The 25345-nt window shown below is 43.0% G+C and overlaps 3 protein-coding genes across 5 annotated transcripts in view; 1 reads left to right on the top strand and 2 right to left on the bottom strand.

Moving 5' to 3' along the window:
• Positions 1-2672: 2672 nt before the first annotated feature.
• shpk (sedoheptulokinase) lies at positions 2673-6935 on the bottom strand. 2 transcript variants are annotated; one of them, XM_055873507.1, is made up of 7 exons: positions 6683-6935; positions 6369-6510; positions 6076-6259; positions 5697-5849; positions 4158-4333; positions 3683-3883; positions 2673-3544 (listed from the first exon to the last, which is right to left on the bottom strand). In XM_055873507.1, the coding sequence occupies exons 1-7, from the start codon at positions 6815-6817 to the stop codon at positions 3150-3152; spliced, it is 1386 nt and encodes a 461-aa protein (XP_055729482.1). In that variant the 5' UTR covers positions 6818-6935; the 3' UTR covers positions 2673-3149. The 2 variants fall into 2 exon arrangements, with proteins under 2 accessions (XP_055729482.1, XP_055729489.1); XM_055873514.1 differs by having other exon boundaries at positions 6369-6443; positions 6683-6772.
• A 174-nt stretch (positions 6936-7109) lies between these two features.
• emc6 (ER membrane protein complex subunit 6) lies at positions 7110-9036 on the top strand. Of its 2 annotated transcripts, none has more exons than XM_055873530.1 (2): positions 7110-7306; positions 7462-9036. In XM_055873530.1, the coding sequence occupies exon 2, from the start codon at positions 7495-7497 to the stop codon at positions 7828-7830; it is 336 nt and encodes a 111-aa protein (XP_055729505.1). In that variant the 5' UTR covers positions 7110-7306; positions 7462-7494; the 3' UTR covers positions 7831-9036. The 2 variants fall into 2 exon arrangements, with proteins under 2 accessions (XP_055729505.1, XP_055729498.1); XM_055873523.1 differs by having other exon boundaries at positions 7111-7306; positions 7459-9036.
• Positions 9037-9270: 234 nt separating this feature from the next.
• Positions 9271-25345, bottom strand: part of p2rx5 (purinergic receptor P2X, ligand-gated ion channel, 5) — a 40668-nt gene continuing 24593 nt past the window's right edge. Inside the window, 6 exon segments of the mRNA XM_055873496.1 lie at positions 9271-10130; positions 10215-10436; positions 10556-10638; positions 12345-12410; positions 12505-12598; positions 12795-12928. Of these exon segments, the coding sequence (XP_055729471.1) occupies positions 10118-10130; positions 10215-10436; positions 10556-10638; positions 12345-12410; positions 12505-12598; positions 12795-12928 (612 nt within the window). The 3' untranslated portion in view covers positions 9271-10117.

Genomic DNA, 25345 nt, shown 5'->3' with positions numbered 1-25345 from the left:
GTATGTTCAGTATGTTATAAACCCCCTGAGAGGATTTACTAAATCTAATTGAATTACATTGTAATGCAGTGAGGAACTGCATTCATGGTTCTCTTCCTAAGTTTTGACCTGGTCAAATATTGTTTGGTCATACACATTTTAATAACTTGACATTGAATTTACATATGACCAAAAATAATTTCTTACATTTATCTAAAAGGTGCCGTAAAATGTTCATAGATCCTCTGAAACATGGTAGGAGAGTTGACCTCTGAATACACCAGCTTTAAGATATGTGATGTTTCACCCCCAGATGGCTAACAAAGCTGGTTATTTATTAGTACTTCCACATTACAACTGTAATAGAAAACTTTAACCGGGCCTTAAACCCATTCTTTACACAAATTACAGAAAAAATATTCCCAGTTCAGTTGAAAATTAGGACAGCCATTATTGAGAAATATGGTTAATAATCTCGTACATCTCCAAATGAAACTGATCAGAATGAATAATTACTTTGGGGTTTTAAATTATTTCTCCCAGGGAGGATGGTGTGAAAAACGACTTGTTTTGTTATTATTTCCCTCAACATGCCTTAGAAAAGAGGAAGGGGTAGACAATGACAAAGTTCTTCTCTGCCCACCATGTGGGGAACATCACATGTGGAAGAACAGAAAGAAGTCAGGACCATAATTCAACCACGTGTCCATCCCCATTTATAACACAGCACATCTAGATCCATCTCATTCTCATCAAATATTTCAGGTTGATACCCTTGATTAAACCACATAATTGAGACAAATCTACATAACTGTGTTTTAGGGGCTACAGCATTCTGAAAACAAATCATATAATGGACAACATTTGTCACATTAGTTTTTTGAGCAACATATTGCTATTCTGCTGATACATTATTGTAAAACGAATGTGTCCCTTGTGTCCATTTGCATGGTACCACACTCGCTCAGCGTAAAACAGTGTGCACGTGAACAAAGACTCTTATCCACTCTATGAGATCATGTCTGTATGCATAATTGATGTGGCCGTTTTGCTGTCACTTGATCTACTTTTCGGATCCTCATCTACTTGTCTCATAATGCTGCTGGACCCATTGGGGCTCAAGATGGCTTCCTCTCAGACCAAAAAAAAAATGATTACCAACCCCTGCCTACTAATAAAAAGATACACAAAAACAAAACTACAGCTTCTACCAACTGCAGCTTGTCAACAATGAGATCTCCCTCACCACAATGTATATTATGTTTCTCACTTGAAAACATTATTGTTTTTCTCAATCTAATAGACATCACATTCACCGCAGTATAGCTGAAACTCAGGCTAAGTAATCTAGTTGTTGTGCTTGTTTTAATCTGCTCTGATACAGTCTGTCTGTAACTGTGTACATTTGAATTGTCCTCCTGTGCAGGCCTTGTTTAAAAACGACTAGACTTGTAGACAATGACATCATGTATCGTCATGGAAACAATACATTTTAGAATTGCCGTTTCAGACACGTGTAATTAATAACGAGCATGCAATGCCAAACAGTGAGAAATTGTGATTTGGTTATCTTCATGGTGTCTACACAGTAGTTTCTCTCAGTGATCTCATGCACAACATGTTGACCGGAGTGAATGTTTACAGTTTTAAAAACTCTCCTACAATTCAGTTAAAGCAATAGAAGAACTGAAAGCTTCTCACATAAACAAAGCAAATGCAAGCCATCATCAACACCTACTTATGATCCAATCATTCAAACAAGGACATGAAATCTAACTGGGATCTATAACATACTGTGTACTTATACAGAAATGAATTAATTCCTTCCGTGCCAGTATAAAGAGCATTTCACTGAGTGGTCTGTTGGATTACATTTTCTCTTATGTCTCTGTCCGTCATATCATCTTTATATTAAATAAAGGTCTTAAATCCACAACCACAAGACAATTCAACCTCTACAAGCAGAGGGTGTATGAATCTTACTCACTACAACTGTGAGTAGTAGTGAGATTCATACACACACGCAGAGAGTATCAGAGAGTATAAGAGTACATTACCACCAGAGAGAGCTCTGCTCTGAAAGCTTAAAAGACTACATGGCTGACCCTTGGTGTTATTGACCCGGCCTCTGTAGCACAGCTGTGACAGCAATGATAGTGACCAGGAGAGGCACAAAGAATCTTAGCTAATTGTTATGAAAGTTGACAAATAACAGATGTATTGTAAAGGTATGTTGTTAACATTATATTCAAAAGTAGCCATTGGCTTAGCCATTGGCTCTTGTTTATGCATAAGCACCATATGTATACATACTGTATCCCTATTGATAAAAACATAGAACACCACATCCATAGTTGATAAGGTGTTGGACCAACATTGTTAGTAAATCCTCAAAGTTGGATGGCAAGGTAAAATTAGCAAATTCAGCATTTCACAATCTCTGCTTCAAAAGTTAATTTCAGTGTCCTGATTTGCCCCTTGTTGTACAACATTATGTTGCAAATGCTTAGCCAAAATATCATCCCCTTCTCATTACTTCACACATTTAGTAGCCTTCAACATTTTGCACAACTGACCAGAGGTTTTCTAATGTCCCTATAAGACCTAATGGTACTGTCTAGTTAGTTAGAGGCACAGGCATCTATCTTCTTAAATACTTTGTATACGTCAAAACAATGTAATAGAGGCATCAACAAGATTTAGGATTTATTTTACATCCCATTATAACATAACAATTGAATCATTAAGTTAAAACAGTTGTAATCATTATCAATACTAAAATCTTACCTAGTAATTATTACTAATAACACTGATATGTAAGCTAGCAGTAGCAGAACAATGTTTTAGTTGAAATTTCAAGTGCACTAATGCAAACATTAATAAAGTACTTTTATTTTTTTACTGTAGTTAACTATACATTACCAATTACCACTTACTATAGGCCTAATTGAACTTTTAGTTCATACTATAAATGTGAGACATCATCTTGATTGGAGATTGCACAATGAATTTCCAATAGTATTCATTAAAAAACATGTCTGAGGATATCACTGGAATGTAAAATAAGCATGATGTTTATTGTAATAGTCTCTGTTAGTAATTCAGAAAAAATACAATTCAAGTATTCAAATATGCAAGTAAACAAATAGTCCCTCTGTGTGTATCATAATTCACATTCTGTCATGTAAGACTATCGCCACACCCACAGCTGAGTCCACATCCTGTCCGTATTCCACAGGCAGAGGAAACGCCCTTTCTGCTTCCTGTCTGAGTACTGCGTTACGGGATAAGGCACTCCCACTGCCCTTGATCCTTTGCACTCCGGCCTCCAGCAGGAAGACCGGGTGCATCATGGAGGTGATATTGTCCAGAACACCACGGCACACCGCTCTGGTCATGTGGCCCAGGGAGAGGTTGGAAGGGTGTATGTTGGACACCTGGCCCAGGCTGAGCGGGTCATGTCTTTCCCCCAGGATGGTAGGACTAACCCTCAGGTCACTACTGTCCACTCCAAGGGCACATCTGATCAGCTTCTCATACAAGCAGGAGTCGCTCACTTCCAGCTCTATTAGGTAAAAATATTAAATAGGTGTAATGACTAAGTAGCTCTCATGGACTTAACATGCCTTTTGCAAGTGACACAAACGTACAGGGTTTGTGACTAAGTCAATGACAGTAGATGAAAGTTTATGGATTAATTTACCTAGCTCGTTCATCCAGCCACTCAGCATGCCTACAAGAGTGGCCATCACGTTCCCTCCGTTGAGTGATGCTGCCACCGCCAAGTAGGAGCCATCGAAGTAAGGGAAGTAGGAGATGGAAGAGGTGGGATCAGGGATATTTGGCGGAGTGAAGTCAAGTGGCATGGCATAGGTCAGCTGGGCTGAGGTGCTTATATTGAGAACTGCAAAGAGGCACAGAAACGGTTACCTTATTATAATCAATGATAAAATGTAATTTCAAAAGCAAATGCTTAATCAATCCCTAGTTCCTATCATTAGCATTTAGGCACTCCAGTAGATCTGAAAGATGGATAGGTGTAAGCACAGAATTCTGAATTTCCCACCTAGCCTATCGGAAAGTTTAAGGTGGAGCTGTTACCATATATAGCTTACACCTTATTCAATCCTCATTCAGCAATACTATTGACATTCAAAGGTCAAATTGCCCCTCTTCACCTGCATCCGTCCTGTCAATCATGCTGGAGTAGACAGAACACTGGAAGTCTCCCAGGGCTGCCCCTACAGGTGTGCTGGCAGGGACGCCATGCCACTCACAGCACGTCTGACCAGCCATGCAGCCAGACGGCACACACTCAGGGAGCAGGTGCACAGGAAAGCCAGCATCCTTCAGACTAGAGCATGCACACACACACACACACACACACACACACACACACACACACACACACACACACACACACACACACACACACACACACACACACACACACACACACACACACACACACACACACACACACACACACACACACAGATACAGGTGACTGACAAAATAACGGAAACATTTGAGTAAATGAGGGATACAAAGTATATTGAAGGAAGGTGCTTCCACACAGATGTGGTTCCTGAGTTAATTAAAGTCCCTATGCAGACGTTTTTATCTCAATATCAAATAATTTCTTGGTAACAATAAATAATTTCATGTGATTGTTTTGCTTGGACTGTCTGGGAGTGGTCTGAGTGGGGAGGGGAAACTGAAAACTAGCTGCTATTGGCAGAGAGGTTTAGAACGGTCTTTCTTTTTGTTCTATTGACTAATTTACCGCATGGTGATGTCACCAGGCAGGCCAAAACTCCATCCCACCACAGGCTGTCTTTTCAAACAGCTCTTACACTAAAAGGTCATTATCATAATTTTCACAATTTCACAGTATTCTTCCAACATCATAGTGTGGAAGTATATACAAAACACAGAAAAATCGAGTTTTTGATTGCACTGGGTCTTTAAGCAATTAACATCCCATCATGCTTAAGGTCATGTGACCCCGCGCCTCCCCGCGCCTCCCGAGTGACGCAGCAGTCTAAGGCACTGCATCTCAGTGCTCGAGGCGTCACTACAGACAGTGGTTCGATTCCAGGCTGTATCACAACCGGACGTGATTGGGAGTCCCATAGGGCGGCGCACAATTGGCCCAGCATCGTCCGGGTTTGGCGGTCATTGTAAATAAGAATTTGTTCTTAACTGACTTGCCTAGTTAAATAAAATGCTGGGCAGGCCATTATTTTGGCTACCATGGCTATGACCCCATACAATGACAAAGCCCCCATCCACAGGGCATGAGTGGTCACTGAATTGTTTGATGAACATGAAAACGATGTTAACCCAATTGAACACTTATGGGAGATTCTGGAGCGGCACCTAAGACAAGGTTTTCCACCACCATCAACAAAACAGCAAATTATGGATTTGTCGTAGAAGAATGGTGTCCTCTCCAATAGAGTTCCAGACACTTAGAATCTATGCCAAGGTGCATTGAAGCTGTTCTGTGTCGTGATGGCCCAACGCCCTATTAAGACACTTTATGCTTGTGTTTCCTCTATTTTGGCAGTTACCTGTACATGTTAGTTAACACACAACACAACACATGCATTCATATTATGTTCAGTATGTAGTATGTTAGTAATAACATATTTTGTACTAAAAAGCAAACAATTGGTGCTAGAAGCGGAAGAAGGCCAGGATATTGTGTTCACATGTCTATGTTCCACTGGTTAGTGGCAGTGTTGAAGTAGCCCCAGCTGGCTGCATTCTGGCCAGTCATGACACAGCTCTCCAAGCCACACAGCATGGACACCACATAGTCATGGATGGTTCCTGCCACCATGAAGTCAGACAGGAACCCCGGCCTGCATTCAAACACACAGTGAAAAGAATAATGACAAGCTTTCTGAATCTATTAGTCTATAGAGTAAACTCCTGATAAGTGCACATAGGATAAGTGTAAACTGGGTGTAATAGACATACACTTATCCTACATGTGTACTTATCAGGAGTCAACTGGCCTTATATGAAGTAAACCTATTCCTCAAAATCAGCCAAGTCGTGTAGGCATGATATTATAGGCCTATGTACCTGTGTTTCATGTACCAGAAGATAGTGGCACAACCAAAGCCTGTGGCTATGCTGAGATGTGAGTCTGGGTTTGGAAGAGTAGACAGGAAATCACTGTTGCAGCGCCCATCCTGCCAGGTGATTAGATGACTGGTGTCTCTAGGGCTGAAGAGGTGACGGCTGCCTCCACCTGACCAATCACAGCCTGAGGGTAGACAGTGATGGTACAGGACTTGTTTGAATAAAGAGTGTTGTGATTTCTACATAAAAAATGTATACCACATAATAGTGGATGACACACTTTATGGTTTTACCTGTTTGTGCTTTCCAGAATACAACCCCATGCATTTGTCCAGACACCCCAATTCTACTGACATTCTGGAGCTTGTCTATGGGCAGAGAGGCAATGCACTCATTCAGAGTCGTTATGATTTGTACAGAGTCCTGCTCTTTGGCCTGCAAAGGAAAACCAATCATATAATATATAGTTAAGAAGAGGTCTATAAATCAACAGGATTATGACCAATTTGAGATAAAATGCACACCAGCTTGAAAGGCTGTACAATTGAAAGAGTGAAAGCTCATTATGTACGGTGATTCAGAGAGGTGCCTGTCACCTGTCACATACATGCGTTTCGTCGCTGACGATATATGCCTTGGTTGGCAGAGAGAAGCTATCCGTTACTGTTTTTGAGTTAATATCAAGTAACACGACCTTGATTGAAGTAGTTCCTATGTCTATGCCGAGTACATATTTCGCCATGGTTGCTCCCCGGATAGCATTAGACTCCTTAGCCAATTAATAACTGTACATTTTATCCAGAGCGCAGTGTTTATAAACAGTGCTCTACTATTTTGATCTCAGGCATACACCGTAGTGACCAAAGTTCATTACAAAGGTCATAGGTCACAACAAATACATCTTTAAAATATCACAAAATGTGAAAGTAATTTAATTAAATCAAATATTTGAGTGATTAAAATAAGATAACTGAACATATTCATCCACTGACTTCATAAAAAGCGAGCAGTTAATACAAAAACAAATGTCCCAGAATGCATTTAACAAGAAAATGGCCGATTCAGAATGACGGGTCGCGTCTGCTGTGCTAGCTAGCTTGAATTTGCTTTATTTCTGTAATTACATTCCAGCAACTAGTAAATACATTGTGTATGAATATTACGTGACACACGATGTCCATTTGATGTGTTTGTGAAGGAAACGAAGCACTGTATATTCTTTTTTCATTCGGTGAGTTACCAGCTAGCTGCAGTCCAGATGTCAATTTAGCTAGCACTTTCGTTAGTAATAAAATAGGCTAGATTGACAAATGATTCACAATTTGTTCAAGATCATGAATGTATTATGTAAAACATGTAATCAATCATGCATTTTTTTTGCAGCAGCTTTTATCGTTGGAAATCAAATCAAGTGCAGACATGTCCTCAGTCATCGTAGCAAAACGAGAGGGACCACAGTTCATCAGCGAGGTCGCTGTGAGGGGCAACGCCGCCATGCTGGACTACTGTCGGACGTCTGTGTCGGCTCTGTCCGGGGCAACAGCGGGCATCCTTGGGCTCACAGGACTGTACGGATTTATATTCTATTTCCTCGCCTCGTTTCTCCTCTCCCTTCTTCTAATCCTCAAGGCCAGTCGCAGGTGGAACAAGTGCTTCAAGTCTCGGAGGATGCTCTTCACAGGAGGGCTCGTTGGAGGTCTTTTTACCTACGTCCTGTTCTGGACCTTCCTCTACGGAATGGTGCATGTGTACTAATATAGTTGACCAGAATGATTTTGGTTTTAACCCTAATGTCAGAGAAATTAATATTGTTTAACTGCCCACACACTGTTTGTAGATATAGGTGATTGATGAAAGATGTTAGATTAACTGTTTATACAGCTATGTGAAGTACACTATATATGCAAAAGTATGTGGACACCCCTTCAAATTTGTGGATTTGGCAATTTCAGCCACACGCGTTGCTGACAGATGTATAAAACTGAGCACACCGCCATGGAATCTCCATAGACAAACATTGGCAGTAGAATAGCCTTACTTAAGAGCTCAGTGACTTTAAATGTGGCACCGTCATAGGATGCCTCCTTTCCAACAAGTCAGTTTGTCAAATTTCTGCCCTGCTAGAGCTGCCCCGGTCAACTGTAAGTGCTGTTATTTTGAAGTGGAAACGTCTAGGAGCAACAACCGCTCAGCTGTGAGTGGTAGGCCACACAAGCTCACAGAACGGGACTGATGAGTGCTGTAGCATGTAGAAATTGTCTGCCCTCAGTTGCAACACTCACTACAGAGTTCCAGACTGCCTCCGGAAGCAACATCAGCACAAACTGTTCGTCGGGAGCTTCATGAAATGGGTTTCCATGGCCGAGCAGCTGCACACAAGCATATTGCCAACTGTAAAGTTTGGTGGAGGAGTAATAATAGTTTGGGGTTGTTTTTTGGGGTTTGGACTAGGCCCCTTTGTTCCAGTGGAGGGGAATCTTAACGATTCAGTGCTTTGAACTTTGTGGCAACAGTTTGGGAAAGACCCTTTCCTGTTTCAGCTTTACAATGCCCCTGTGCACAGTCCAAACAGAAATTGTTTGTTGAGATTGGTGTGGATTGAATTTGACTGCCCTGCACAGAGCCCTGACCTCAACCAAATCGAACACCTTTCGGATGAATTGGAATGCCGACTGCGAGTCAAATCTAATCATCCGACATCGGTGCCTGACCTTACTAAAGCTCTTGTGGCTGAATGGAAGCAGGTCCCCGCAGCAATGTTCCAACGTCTAGTGGAAAGCCTTCCCGGGAGAGTGGAGGCTGTTTATAGAAGCAAAGGGGGGACCAACTCCATATTAATGCCCATGATTTTGGAATGAGATGTTGGCCGAGCAGCTGTCCACATAAGTTTGGTCATGTAGTGTATGTCTAAGTCAGCAACTCTATTTGTATACTAATAAAATATTTCTCTCATGCGCTAAACTGACTGCTGCAGTTGTTGTTTCTCTGCTCTATTACATCTATAGGATAACTGAATTTTCCAAGTTCTCATCTAGCAGTTGAGACGTTTTATAATAAGCATAGATAAACATAGTGATAAGTAGTAGGCTACAGGTTGATGTGCCTGATACTAAATATTTGTATGGCTATTACCCATAAAAATGCATTACCAATACAAAAATGTTTTGAATATCAAGCCAATACATTACAAACCACTCCTTTAGTCACAGGACATTTATATTAACAGGGAAGACATGAGATCTAGGTCTCTTTTTCAAATGCACTCTGTATAGTACAACATTGATATGCACTAATATATATATTTTTTTTTATACAAAAACAGTCCTGTGCAGCACAAAAAAATATCACTCAGAAAAACAGTTACATTCCTTCACAAATACGTCCCCAGTCAATACATGATGGACATTACAAGTAATCACATTAAATGCAAAGTATTTATGATAGACAACCTCACACCCAGTGTAGTTTCCAATGACGTGAGAAAGCAATTGTAGGCCTAATCTCATGATATGTGGAATTCCATAATATGACTCACAAGGATTTAATTATACTACAAAAGCTGTCTCTTTAGGTGTGAAGAAACACCACAGCCAGCATAACCTAGTTCAGTCCTCTACCATGGTTTGATTGCATGGCCTAATTGACACCAGATGCATTATGCTTCCATCTTAAACAAATAAATATGATACCACAGAAATGCAATGGTGCTTTGTCTCTTTGATAAATATCTCGCTTCGTAGAGCGTCTGCATTGTCATTGCACCAGTAAAGTGTAAGGAGATGAGAGTATTGCCATTTCTCTTTGCTGGCCTATCAGTCACCATCATTCCAATCAGCACACACATCACTCTTGAGACATTGGAAAACCAGAGCCAAGTGTCAGCATCAGCAACCTCCGCTGGTAGAGAAGGAGGGTGGGCATCAGGATCACCACCTCACCCACCCTCGTTTCCCTTTCCACCTGCTAGAGGACCCAGTCTAGCCGTCTTGACGATAGCAGCACCTCTGTCTCACGTCTTTCTTGAGAAACAAGTCTTCTGACCTCAATCGGCCAACCTGTGTTAATAAAGGGTAAATAAAAATGTGTCTCACTCTGAATTAATTGGTTAGTGTCGTGGTCGTGGAGGGTGAGTATTATACCGTTGCCCCACAGTTCGCGGAGAGAGAATATGAACCTCATTTTTCTCCCCAGTTTTAAGGTCCTGTTTCTCCGCGTCCTGAGTGGTGGGCTCTGGTTTCTCCTCTTTTTTCGTAGAGAGTGTGGTGAGCTCATGTTGTTCCCCAGCATGTGTCCTGTGTTTTCTTGTGTCTCGGTTCACCACTGTCTTCACACTCTCTTTGTGCTTCTTAATCCGTTCTTTCCTGTTAAAGGGATGTTTTACAGAGCAAGCAATCCCAGACTTCAAATACATACTTTAATTGATTAAACTACAAAGTGTAAAATCTGTATTTAGTAGTAATACCATGTCATAGTGTCTTACTTGAGAATCTCAAATTTCCTGTCTCGGAAGTAGGAACTCGTGCTCATCATGTAGATGAATATCATATCGCACGCAAATTTTCCCTGAAACGAAAAACAAACACAAAGCCCAGGTTTAGGTCTAGACATACAATAGATCACAGTATTCAGTATGATATAAATAAAACCAAAAAACCCAATAAAGCTTGAGGTAACTTCTTAGGCCATAGCAAAAACAAAAAAACACTAGGTGTTCTGTGAATGTAAACAGCAGACTTCAAAGAGCTGTCTTCTCTGATAAATAATATGACTAAAATAGGGCACTAAAATCTTATACAAGGGGGCAGAGGGTTGCTGAATCCCAAATTAACCCCTATACACCCAAGGTACTCCAGTAGATCTGACAGAATTAGATAGGCAAAATAAAATGTAGTCATCTTGCCAGTGTTGGGGAAGCTACTCTGAAAGTATATTTTAACAACATAATAAACTACCAATTACTTCACACTGGATGAAGTTAAGATACAATAAAGCTACCCTTAAGAAAAATATAGTTTACTTAACTAAGATCATTTTTAAAAGTAGTTCACTTCATCCAAACTACTTGGTGAAAAATGTTCATATAAATCTTACATTTCATAGACCACAAATTGCAAGAACAGATCACTTTGTTAACATGTGTTATTTAGCCTATTAAATAAAAAACATGTTTCAAGTGAGAATTAGGCAGGACTAATGCCAAAAACGAAAGGAAATTCTTCCCTACTTCACCCATTTTTTGGTCTGTAGTTGCAATAACAAAAGTAAATAACTACTGAAAACACTACTTAGATTTGACTTTAGTCAGAGAGGAAAAGGCAAAGCGAGAGGTTTTACTCTTCCCAAAATCGGTCAAATATTTTTTAATGGAAGTCAGTGTCGAATTTGGTCAACAAAAAAATGTATTGCTGATTTGTTACGTGGGGCTCATTTGATTGAATATAAGTTTCGTAATGGTTAGGTTGTTACGAATGCACTAACATAAGTGAAGGCACATGGCATTTCGGCAACTTTGATAAAACGACTATATCGGAGTTGTGCCTATTATGGAAATAGAGGACTAATCATGGATATAACCCATTTTAGCATGGACATTGCCATTGAGGCCTTCTATTTTAAAGTAGACAACTGGGTGGGGATTCTTATGAGTTGGGAGCGAGCAGCCAATGAAGAAGAAAATTGACTACTTTAAAACGGAGCTTCAATGGCGCTGCCCATGCTGTCACGCTATAATGGCACAGATACAAAGATGAGTCCTCTATCTAGCTCTATGGCCTGTTGTTCACACATATCTGCCCTCTCATTGGCTAGAATGGTCCCACCTGATCTCTCATCCTCCCGCATAACTTCCATCTTTGAGGAGTATTTCCATTGTTAGAGCAGTCACCGAATATCTTGTCAATATAATAGGCAATCTTTGATTTAGTTCAACGACCAGCAAGGTACTGCAAAATGTAGTTAAATTACTAGTTGATTTACATGTAGTTCATTACTCCCCAACACTGCATATTGCTTAGACCTACCCAATTGTTTCAGATCTACAGGAGTGCCTAAGCAAGGGGATAGGAGCTAGGGATCGATTTGGAATTAAGAAGATTACTCTTTCATTGAACAATGATAGGGGATTGCTCTCTTGTGGTGATATATCAAAATAGTTTGATAACATCCAATCTGGCCATGCTACATGACATAGAATCACAGAGGAATATATTTTGGGGGACCAGTATGTCTATTGGAAACAAATGAATACACAAATCTATTAAATTACTTACCATGCCCATAATAGCGAACCCAGACCCAATAGCTATTACTGTGGGAATGATGTTGAATTTTCCAGCCTGAAAAACACAATAAAGAACATTTGATCTGACAGACTGTAATATGAATACTATCAACACATTCAAGTAAGTGTAGCAAGAATAACTGTCATACCCGTCCATTCACCATGATATCAAAGCGAATCCCATAGACTTTATATAAAGTCCGGAAGCTCTCTCCAGCTTCGTCTTTGTAATACCGGGCATATCTGGGGAAAAAACTAATCAGCTGTTTGGAACAGAAATGTCAACAACTGCCTGGTAGAGATAGATCTGAGATTAAATGCAGTAGTTGGAGAGAGCTCAAGCCTTATTAGTTGAAGCTAATACCTTTTCAGAATGAGGGCATGGATTATTATATCTGCTTGAAGTACAATCTGCTTATTAATGCATGTCAAGATGTACCTGAAGTTGTAGCCTGACGTGACAGTGCTGTTTAAGTTGATATCCAAACGAGTAAAGCTGTACTTTGGGTTACACTGTGAGTAGTCCTTATCCAAATCACAGTTCCACTCAATCAGAATTCCAACTGACCCACCCTGAGAGAAAGAGAGAGGGTTAGAGATAGAGAGAGAGAGTTAGAGATAGAGAGACAGAGAGAGATTAGCGTTGCTCTAAATATGGAGGATGACTCTATTGCAGTGCTATTCAAGATGTACTTTCTTAACCTTGACTATGAACTGTGGTCGCATTTACATCAACTCCTCATTAAACATTAACAACTAGGAACATAATTATACTGTACTTTAAAATGTTAAAACCTCAAGTACAAACTGGCAACTCTAACAATAACACAGTAGCAAACACATTGCTGATCATCTTTGCCATAATTCCATCCTCCTGATTCCTGCTTACAAGCAAAACAAAAACTATTACGGACTACAAAGGGAAACCCAGATGCAAGCTGCCCAGTGACACGAGCCTACCAGACGAGCTGAATGCCTTTTATGCTCGCTTGGAGGCAAGCAACACTGAAGCATACACGAGAGCACCTGCTGTTCTGGTTGTGTGATAACGCTCTCGGTAGCCGATTTGAGCAAGACCTTTAAACAGGTCAATTTTCACAAACCCGCAGGGCCAGATGGATTACCAGAACGTGCATTTAAAGCATGCACGGACCAACTGGCAAGTGTCTTCACTGACATTTTCAACCTCTCCCTTACTGAGTCTGTAATACCTACATGTTTCAAGCAGACCACCATAGTCCCTGTGCCCAAGGAAGCGAAGGTAACATGCCTAAAATGATTAGTACATACGTCGGTAGCCGTGAAGTGCTTTGAAAGGCTGGTCATGGCTCACATGCAGACGTGGTTTGTCGTCCTCTCGTTTACTTTATGTATTTTTCAAATTTTTGTATATATTTCAATTTATTTTTCAATCTCTTTTCCATTTTTAAATTAAATATACCTTCCGGTAACCTGCCTCACTCAATGTGACATGGATCCGCAATTATTTTAAGACCTTATAGCCAGAACCTCCATCAGAAGCTAGCCATCAGAAGCTAACCAGCAAATAACCTCAGGCAACAGACGTTTTTTTAGCCTGGATAATACCTGTCAGCCTTGGACAGTTTTTCTCCACTACAATGCCCGATTCCTGCCGCAAACCCTGGACCATTACTCCTGATCATCCCAGCTAGTGTTACACCCCTGAAAAAGGGTAGAAAGAATCACGAGAGCGTGATACGGAATGTTTACTCATGGAACGTTTAGTGCAATGAGAGAAAGACCGCAAATTCTCCGTGAACTTGAGTGGAGACCAGAGCAATCGATCTCAGGCTCATAGATTAAGAGCATTTAGTAGATCACAGATTAACACTTTTATCCACGACAACATAAAGTAATCAACATAACGTTTACACATTCCTCTCACAATTTGTACCCTTTGTATGCTTGACGGATTTTAACAGAATTATATAAATGTTATCAATCTATCAACTAATACTGAATGCATGATCTTCTTAACCTTAGATGTTTTAAGATCCTCACATACTATGAATTTACTAATACTTTTTAATGTATAACAGGCTATTAGTATTTCCTTTAACCTGTCACACTCTCCCCGACAAAATAAATGTTGTCCCAACATTACCAACATTGTCTTCTTCAACAGTCTGTATGCACTGGACCTAGAAAATCCTCTTCTGTAAGGTAGTACTTGAGCAGAGGTCAAGGGTCACAGTTCAAATATAAGTAACAAGTTATTCACAGTCCATATCTGTTGACCAAGCTGTATAACATAAACAGTCCTTTCTCATACTATTGATCAACAGTCCATCAATTTTAATGATCTAAATGCATAGTCTGCAAATTGTCTCGTGACAGTCTGTGAAATCAGTCAGTAGTCCATGGTCAAACATGTCAACTCTGTAGCCTCATGTTTGCTGAAGCCCATACATGTAAGGTGGCTGAAAGTAACATTGCTGTAGTGATGGCAGCCATGGAACCAGTCCTGGTGCAGAGTAGACAGGGAACAACTGTGGCTGGATATTGTAGCAGGAAGGGATACCAAGCTGATCATAGGTGATACGTCTTGGAGGCTGTCTCTCTCTTTGTGGCAGCTGGTAGGCTGGTTCCTCAGGTTCAGCAGCATCAGTTAAGGAAGGAAAGGCACTTGGTGGACGATCATCAGGCAAATTTTCAGCAGGCAAGTTCATCTCCTCAGCAGGCAGGTCTTGAACTGTTGTTGTCTCCTCCAGCCGCTTTTCAACAAGAGGCTGTGCTGGTAGCGTATCAGGGACTGGCACCGCAACTGTCTGTTTCACTGGTGGGGGCCTGTGTTCCCACTCTCTCGCTGGTTCAGCATTCCTCTCCTCAGGTACTGTAGGAGATGTGGGAACCTGTAGCGGCTCATGATGAAGGTCATATTCATCCCCGCTGTCATCAGAATCTAGAGGATGTGATGCAGGCTGATGTCTCCTTTTTTTCAGACTTTTGTCATCTTTGGTCATTTCTGGTTGTGTCTCAAAAGGTAAGTGGTCACAGGACATGAGCAGGTTTCTGTGCAGGACCCTGGAGCGTCCCCTACCCTTTTCTGGTCTCAATTCATAAATCGGCAGGTCTGAACCCATTTGTCTCACTACTGTGTGAATTGTATCTTCCCAATAGTTACGGAGTTTGCCTGGTCCTCCTCTTGGTGTCAGGTTTTTAATCAGAACTCGCTCGCCAGGCTGTAGCACTGAACTCCTAACTTTAGTGTCATAGTACTTCTTACTTCTTTCAGCAGCTTTCTGAGCATTTTCATTTGCAATTGCGTATGCTTCTTCCATCCCTCGTTTCCAGTTCTCCACGTAGTCTCGATGGTTACTGGAACCTGCCTCTGTGCACAATCCAAAGAGCATATCAACTGGAAGCCTGGGTGATCTCCCAAACAGAAGATAAAATGGTGAATAGCCAGTCACTTCGCAACGGGTGCAGTTATAGGCATAAACCAGTTTGTTCAGAGACTCCTTCCAATTTAACTTTTGTGTCTCAGTTAGTGTCTTTAACATTTGCAACAATGTTCTGTTCATGCGTTCCACTTGACCATTCCCCATCGGGTGGTAGGGTGTTGTTCTGGACCCCGCCATGCCACTGAGTTTCTTTAACTGATGGAACAACTGATTTTCAAATTCTCCCCCTTGGTCATGGTGGATGCGGGACGGGAACCCAAATTTCAGGGCAAAGTCATTGAAGATGAGATTTGCAGCAGTTTTACCTGACTTTGATGTGGTGGCGTAGGCTTGAGTGAAACGTGTAAAATGATCAACAATCACGAGGATGTACTCATATCCCCCTTTGCATCTGTCGAGATGAAGGAAGTCTATACATACCAGTTCAAATGGCTGTGTTGTCACAATGTTTGTCAGAGGAGCTCTTGCTTCATGGGCTGGCTTTTTCTGCTTGACACAGCTACAAGTTTTAGTCACATAGTGCTCGATGTCAGATTGCATATATGGCCAGAAGAAGCGGTCACGTACTAGTGATACAGTGCGGTCAGTACCTTGGTGTCCCATGTTATTGTGCAACTCTTCCATCACTTTACCTTTGTACTGCTCTGGTAGAACTAACTGCTTGCGGGCTGTAGTGATTCTGTACAGAATGCCATCACTGTCTATTGTCAATTTGTCCCATTCTCTGAATAGGCATTTTGTCTTTGGACTGAATTCCTTTTGCTCTTTAACTGGCGGTTTGAAACCCGACAGTTTGAAATTGAGCACAGGACGGATGACCGGATCAGATTCTTGTGCTTCTCTTATCCTATCTTTTGGGATCGAGCTGGTTGTTGCAGTGGTTGTCTCACCTTCAGCTGACACTGACATAGCTGCAGCTGAAAGTGACCAAGGTACAACAGCCTCTTTCTGAACCTCGACTGCTTGTATCGTGGCGGCAATGGTGTCTGGTGGAAGCTCCTCAGAACATTCTCTCATCAGTGACTCTACATCCAGTGGCATCCTTGACAACGCATCTGCATCACCGTTCTCTCTGCCTGGCCTGTACTTTATTGTGAAGTGGAAATCAGCCAATTCTGAGACCCACCTGGAAGTGGTTGCGTTCAGTTTCGCAGTAGACAGAATGTAGCTGAGCGGGTTGTTATCGCTGTATACAGTGAAGGACGGAGCATAGTACAAATAATCATGGAACTTATCAGTGATTGCCCATTTTAGAGCTAGAAATTCTAGCTTGCCTGAGTGATAGTGATAGTTCTTCTCAGCTGTTGTTAAGGTTCGAGAGCCATAAGCAATGACCCTAAGCTTCCCATCTTGCTTTTGATAGAGAACTGCTCCCAAGCCTTGGTGTGACGCATCAGTGTGTACAACAAATGGCTGAGTGAAATCAGGGAAACCTAAGACTGGTGGGTGAAGCAAACACTCAATCAGCTGTTCAAGTGCCTGTTGATGCTGGTCAGTCCACAGGATTGGCTTGTTTGAGGGCACCACATGACTTAGTTTCTTTGTTTTTGTTTTCCGTGGGTGGTCAGGTAATTTCTCTGAGTCTGCTTTCAGGAGGTCATACAGGCAGCTGGCCCTCCTAGAAAAGTCTTTGATGTACTGTCTGTAGTAAGTGAGTAAACCAAGCATTTGTCTGAGCTGGCCCACAGTCCCTGGTCTGATTTCTTTCAATGCTCTTACTGCTTCAAAATCGGCTGGGTCAACTCGGCTGCCCTCTGCAGACACTACTCTGCCCAAATAACGGACCTGGGGTTTAAAGAGATCACACTTACTTGGTTTGAGTTTAATGCCATACTCTCTGAGGCGCCTCAAAACTTTTCGCACATCATTCACATGGCTGTCGAAAGTTTTACTGAAAACAAGCGTGTCGTCCAGATAAGGAATGCAGATGTCATCCCGGAGCCCTTCCAAACACTCCTCCATACACCGCTGAAAAGCTGCAGGAGCGTTCATGAGGCCGAATGGCATCCGTATCCACTCATAGAGTCCCCACGGAGTCACAAATGCTGTCAGTGGTCTGCTTTCTTCAGAGATGAACCCCTGGTGATAAGCTTTTCCCTGATCTAAGAGGGAGAACCAGGAATTACCACCTAAACTGTCCATGATGTCTTGGACCCGAGGGATGGGCTGGCGGTCGGGGTGTGTCTTTCTGTTCAGGTCTCTATAATCTATACACAACCGGAGGGTCCCATCCTTCTTACGAACGCACACGACAGGTGAAGAATATGAAGAGTTTGACTTCCTAACCCAGCCCTGGGCTATGAGGTCATAAAGGTAACCCTTCATCTCCTGATACAGTGGCCTGGGCACTGACATGTATGTGCGCTTGACTGGTTCAGAGTCCTTTAGAGAAATAGTCATTTTCAATCGTTCAATGCAGCCAATGTCATTGTCTGACCTGGAGAAGGAGTGACACTCTTCTCTAAGCATTTGCCTAACAACCTCTCTCTGCTCTTCAGTTAGGTGAGTTAAACCTACTGGTGGATCCCACTGTTCAGTAGCAGTACATGGGGTTCGAACGCTGGTGTGATTCACTGTGGCTGGGGTAACAGTTTTTTCAAAGACTTGGGCAGGTAACACAGTCATAATGGTTTGTACTGTACCGATTATTGTGCGTCCTAGCAGGGCAATGTCGTGGTCAGTAGGGTTAGAGACATCAAGCCTGATAACTGGAAAAACACCTTTCCTGACTCTGACTAGTGTGTCAAAGAACTCAAGGTCGTCTGGCCACTGCGGGTTCAGGTCTGGCTGGAAAAGCATTGTCATGTCCTCTTTGAAAGGCTGGGAAGCTACGCGGCACTCAATCTGAATGCTACTGTGTTTTGGGATAGCAACCTTCTCTTTCTTGGTTTTCACTGCATATTCATCTGTCTGTTCTGCGCTAACAGCCTGTATAAAAGCACTCACCTTGTTTCTTTTGAGGCTTGGGAAAGCTGTTCTTATTGTACTGTATCGTTTAGTCTTTTCGGTCATTGTCAGGATGTGCTCGATAACATTGAAACCTATAATGGGATGAGATAGGTGACAGCCTTTCATTACCAGCACTGGGATGATCAGTTCCTTTGTTTCGTCAGTTTCAGAGGCTAGCCGAAAAGTTGTTTCAATCCATCCCAGGTACGGCATTTCAGTCCCATTTGCTGCAGTCAACCTGAGATCAGCAGGTGAGTCCAGGATTTCTGAAACATCCCTCAGCCTTGCATTTGGGAGAGATTCCTCTTTCCATCGTTCATCAATGACCGATACCTGAGAGCCTGTGTCCCATAGAGCTTGGAGGTGGTGGCGATTCAGGTGACACTCAATAAGGCACTGTCTGCCGACTAGCGAGGTGACCTTACGGGGGTGGCGACCTTGAGCTAGGGATGGTAAGGAGTGGGCATTTTCCTCTGTGCAGGAAAACCTTCCACTGGTAGAGTTACTTTTCAGGTGAGTGCATTTTTCCTTATGTTTAATCCAATGTTGATTTTGACATACTTTGGAACAGTACAGTGTCTCTTTACATGATGAACATTGTTTCAGGTTCTCAAATGAATCTTCTCTGGCACAATTTGCACATTTCTGGAACTTTTTGGTAGCTATGGTTAACACTCGTCCCTCAGCGGTAACCTTTCCCCGTTTAAATGGCCCTCCCTTGATGGTCTGACTCCCCGGATTTTACAGCTTGAAAATGTTCTCCACTCCCACATCGGAAGCAGTGTGTGCAGCGTGCATCTGTTCTGGCCTGCTGGCAGACAAAACACCTCCTTGGAGCTTGAGCAGAGCGGTTGGCAAACCGGTTAGGTGCATATTGATGCTGCGCAGGGTCAGGTGCTTGGGACTGACTGTAGTTGCTGTAATACTGCTGCTGGGAAACAGGTGGCTGGGGGCCCCAATCTGGCCTCCTAACTGGAGGTGGGGCATAGGCACAAGGCGGTGACTGAAACATAGGCTGCTGTAATGTCTCCTTAATCTGAGCAATCTCTGCACTGAGACCTTTTAGAGAAGCTACACCTGTCTTAAGTTCAGCTAACTCTGTTAACAGTTCTACTGGTATCTTGACTTTGGCTTCCTTCCCAGGACACTTTGTGGATGGCGTATCATCTAACTGGACTACACTTACAGTTGTAGCAGGCTGTGGGGCATGAAACCGCTTTTTGTTTCGTCTTTCTATCTCATTAGCACAAGCAATGTTAAGCTTCTCTAGCAAAACCTCATCTGATGTTTCGCTATCTAGCAGGAGAGGCTGCATGTCTATCCTGATACTGTCACTCTGGAGACCTGTAAGGACTGTGTGTAAACACATGCGCTGGACTAGAGCAGGGTCATACTTAAGCCCTGATTCTGACTCCTGGGATGCAAACAGTACTTTTTGCCTCAAATCTAAAACACGCATCAGGAAGCTTTGAGGGGTCTCCTTGCTATGCTGTGCTTCTGAAGCTAGCTGTTTGTAAAGCTCTGTAGCACTCTTCTCTTGGAAGTGGGAACGCAGGATACATCTAAGTGTGGGAAGAGTTAGCTGGGGTTTACCTTCCAAGTAACTGCGTAGCTGTGAGCCTGGAGAAATAGCCCTGACTACTGCGTCTACTATTTCTACCTCAGGATAGCCTCTGTTAAGTCCACTCTCGATCTGATGGGCAAGGCTGGAAAAAATCAGTTTATCTTTCTGGCCCGGTTCACCTATCTGACCAGATATTTTAAACTCTTTGCGCCAGTATGAGCTGGGCTGTGCATTGGGTGAGAGCGGCACGCTCCCCTGAAGATTGGCATGGGGTTGGGGCTGACGCAGAGAATCACTGGCTTTGGCTGCAGTAATCTGCTCAGTTCCCACCCTTTGTTGTGGGGTTACAGTTCTCAGTTCCTCTATTCTGTGATGTGTTCCGGCTGTTTCAATATCATGGTCAGTTTGCCATGTTTTGTTATCTATGCCACTTATCATCTCTGTCATTGTCTCTTTAAGTAGCAACAATTCCGACATGCCGCCATCTTCTAACTCTGCAACTTCCTCTCTTTCAAGGAACCTCATAATGTGAGTCATCAATGATATGCGGGATTTGTCTTGAACATCTCTTCTCTGTTCGCCTGATATGTCAAGGAAATCACATATCTCTAGTAACTTGTCTTTAGTCAGGGTGTGCAATTCTCCTACTACCTCTTCCTGTAGTTCTTCCAAGGCGGTTGTCATGTTGACAGAACAGGAGGAACTTTTACTGTGCAGGAGTTGACTCTGAATTAGATGGTCCTTACTGTCTCTGATGGTCGATCAATGGCCTCAGTTGACACGTACTTAACCACCAACTTCCAGCTCTCCTCGAACAGCAACACTTTCCTCACTGCAGCCTGCCTGAGTTATTATGTGGGGGATTTAGCTGGCTCGGAATTCAGCGACCAGGATGTGGAAACTGGACATCTGAGCAGCTATCTCAGCGGAGCCTCCAAAAATGTTACACCCCTGAAAAAGGGTAGAAAGAATCACGAGAGCGTGATACGGAATGTTTACTCATGGAACGTTTAGTGCAATGAGAGAAAGACTGCGAATTCTCCGTGAACTTGAGTGGAGACCAGAGCAATCGATCTCAGGCTCATAGATTAAGAGCATTTAGTAGATCACAGATTAACACTTTTATCCACGACAACATAAAGTAATCAACATAACGTTTACACATTCCTCTCACAATTCGTACCCTTTGTATGCTTGACGGATTTTAACAGAATTATATAAATGTTATCAATCTATCAACTAATACTGAATGCATGATCTTCTTAACCTTAGATGTTTTAAGATCCTCACATACTATGAATTTACTAATACTTTTTAATGTATAACAGGCTATTAGTATTTCCTTTAACCTGTCACACTAGCTAGCTGCCACCAAGTGACCCAGCCCCGAAGCTAGCTCTGAGCCAGACCCACCTCCCGGGCCTACTCTATGATCACCCAGCTACTCAGCCGTTGCCTCCCGGACTCTACACCCAACACGGCTTGAATCCACTACTCCACCGGATACTTGCCGTAAGCTCTGGACCTTTGCATCGGATCATCGCTGCTAGCTAGCTGCTACCGAGTGGCTATAGTGGCTAACGCTCCTGCCCCGAAAATAGCACCAGTTAGCCGCAAGCCAGGCGCATCTCCCGGCTAGCTACAAAATTACTACAACTACAATACCTCTTTCGCCATCTGGCCCGGATCCTTTGTCGTCACGGCGCCCCGCCGTTATCTGTCGGCCCTAGCCCCGAACTCAGGCCCTATGTGTAGTTAACCTTCCCTCTCTGCCCATTCATCGCCATTTTACCTGTTGTTGTTGTCTTAGCTGATTAGCTGTTGTTGTCTTACCCGTTGATGTCTTAGCTAGCTCTCCCAGTCAACACCTGTGATTGCTTTATGTCTCTCTCAAATGTCAATATGCCTTGAATACTGTTGTTTAGGATAGTTATCATGTTTTAGTTTACTGCGGAGCCCCTAGTCCCACTCTACATGCCTCAGATACCTCCTTTGTCCCACCTCCCACACATGTGGTGACCTCACCCAGTATAACCAGCATGTCCAGAGATGCAACCTCTCTTATCATTACTCAGTGCCTGGGCTTACCTCCACTGTACCCGCACCCCAACATACCAGTGTTTGCACATTATGCCCGGAATCTATTCTACCACGCCCAGAAATCTGCTCCTTTTATTCTCTGTCACCAACGCACTAGACGGACAGTTTTGATAGCCTTTAGCCGTACCCTCATCATACTCCTCCACTGTTCCTCGGGTGATGTGGGTGTTCCCAGGCACTCTCATTTGTTGACTTCTGTAATTGAAAAAGCCTTGGTTTCATGCATGTTAACATCAGAAGCCTCCTCCCTAAGTTTGTTTTACTCACTGCTTTAGCACATTCCGCCAACTCTGATGTCCTTGCCGTGTCTGAATCCTGGCTAAGGAAGGCCACCAAAAATTCTGAGATTTCCATACCCAACTACAACATTTTCCATCAAGATAGAACTGCCAAAGGGGGAGGAGTTGCAATCTACTGCAGAGATAGCTTGCAAAGTTCTGTCATACTTTCTAGGTCTATGCCCAAACAGGTCGAGCTTCTAATTTAAAAAATGAATCTCTCCAGAAATAAGTCCCTCACTCTTGTTATAGACCCCCCTCAGCTCCCAGCTGTGCCCTGGACACCATATGTCATCTATCTTCAGAATTCGTTCTGTTAGGTGACCTAAACTAGATGCCCTCAATCTCATACAAATTATCAAGTACAACCCTAAATCCGTAAACATGGGCACCCTCATAGATATCATCCTGACCAACTCGCCCTCCAAATACACCTCTGCTGTTTTCAACCAGGATCTCAGCAATCACTGACTCATTGCCTGCATCCGCTATAGGTCCGCGGTCAAACAACCACCCCTCATCACTGTCAAACGCTCCCTAAAACACTTCTGCGAGCAGGCCTTTCTAATCGACCTGGCCCGGGTATCCTGGAAGGATATTGACCTCATCCCGTCAGTCGAGGATGCGTCGTTCTTTAAGAGTAATTTCCTCACCATCTTAAATAAGCATGCCCCTTTCAAAAATGTAGAACTAAGAACAGATATAGCCCTTGGTTCACTCCAGACCTGACTGCCCTTGACCAGCACAAAAACATCCTGCGGCGGACTGCAATAGCATCAAATAGTCCCCGTGATATGCAACTGTTCAGGGAAGTCAGGAACCAATACACGCAGTCAGTCAGGAAAACAAAGGCTAGCTTTTTCAAACAGAAATGTGCATCCTGTAGCTCTAACTCCCAAACGTTTTGGGACACTGTGAAGTCCATGGAGAACAAGAGCACCTCCTCCCAGCTGCCCACTGCACTGAGGCTAGGCGACACGATCACCACCGATAAATCCATGATAATCGAAGATTTCAATAAGCATTTCTCTACGGCTGGCCATGGTTTACTCCTGGCTACCCCAACCCCGGCCAACAGCGCTTGTTGCAACCCCTATTGCAACCCCTATTACCAGTCTGTTCAACGTCTCTTTCGTAATGTCCGAGATCCCTAAAGATTTGAAAGCTGCTGCGGTCATCCCCCTCTTCAAAGGGGGTGACACTCTAGACCCAAATTGTTATAGACCTATATCCATCCTGCCCTGCCTTTCTAAAGCCTTCGAAAGCCAAGTTAATAAACAGATCACTGACCATTTCGAATCCCACCGTACCTTCTGCGCTGTGCAATCCGGTTTCCAAGCTGGTCACCGGTGCACCTCAGCCACGCTCAAGGTACTAAACGATATCATAACCACCACCGATAAAAGACAGTACTGTGCAGCCATCTTCATCAACCTGGCCAAGGATTTCGACTCTGTCAATCACCGTATTTTTATTTTTATCGGCAGACTCAATAGCCTTGGTTTCTCAAATGACTGCCCCGCCTGGTTCACCAACTACTTCACAGATAGAGTTCAGAGTGTCAAAACAGATGGCCTGTTGTCCAGACCTCTGGCAGTCTCTATGGGAGTGCCACAGGGTTCAATTCTCGGGCCGACTCTCTTCTCTGTACATATCAACGATGTCGCTCTTGCTGCGGGTGATTCACTGATCCACCTCTACGCAGACGACACCATTCTGTATACTTCTGGCACTTCTTTGTACACTGTGCTAACTAACCTCCAAACGAGCTTCAATGCTATGCAACACTTACCCTAGTAAAACTGACTCTCCTTCCGATCCTCGACTTTGGCGATATCATCTACAAAATAGCTTCCAATACTCTACTCAGCAAACTGGATGCAGTCTATCACAGTGCCATCCCTTTTGTTACCTAAGCCCCTTATACCACCCACCACTGCGACCTGTATGCTCTAGTCGGCTGGCCCTCGCTACATATTCGTTGCCAGACCCACTGGCTCCAGGTCATCTATAAGTATATGCTAGGTAAAGCTCCGCCTTATCTCAGCTCACTGGTCACGATAACAACACCCACCCGTAGCACGCACTCCAGCAGGTATATCTCACGGGTCATCCCCAAAGCCAACACCTACTTTGGCCGCCTTTCCTTCCAGTTCTCTGCTGCCAGTGACTGGAACGAATTGCAAAAATCGCTGATGCTGGAGACTTATATTTCCCTCACTAACTTTAAACATCAGCTATCTGAGCAGCTAACTGATCGTTGCAGCTGTACATAGTCCATCTGTAAATAGCCCACCCAACCTAACTACTTCATCCCCATATTGTTTTTATTTACTTTTCTGCACACCAGTAACTCTACTTGCACATCATCATATGCTCATCTATCACTCCAGTGTTAATCTGCTAAATTGTAATTACTTCGTTACTATGGCCTATTTATTGCCTTACCTCCTCACGCCATTTGCACACCCTGTATATAGACTTTATTTTTTTTCTATTGTGTTATTGACTGTACGCTTGTTTATTCCATGTGTAACACTGTGTTGTTGTTTGTGCCGCATTGCTTTGCTTTATCTTGGCCAAAGAAAATAAAACATCAACTGCATCCATCCGGATACCCTAGACCACATATGTCAGAGTCAAGGCCCGCGGGCCACATCCGGCCCGCGAGAAG

The sequence above is a fragment of the Salvelinus fontinalis genome, chromosome 2, assembly GCF_029448725.1.
Source record: "Salvelinus fontinalis isolate EN_2023a chromosome 2, ASM2944872v1, whole genome shotgun sequence".
Lineage (NCBI taxonomy): Eukaryota > Metazoa > Chordata > Actinopteri > Salmoniformes > Salmonidae > Salvelinus > Salvelinus fontinalis.
This window is presented reverse-complemented; position numbering and strand designations above follow the sequence as displayed.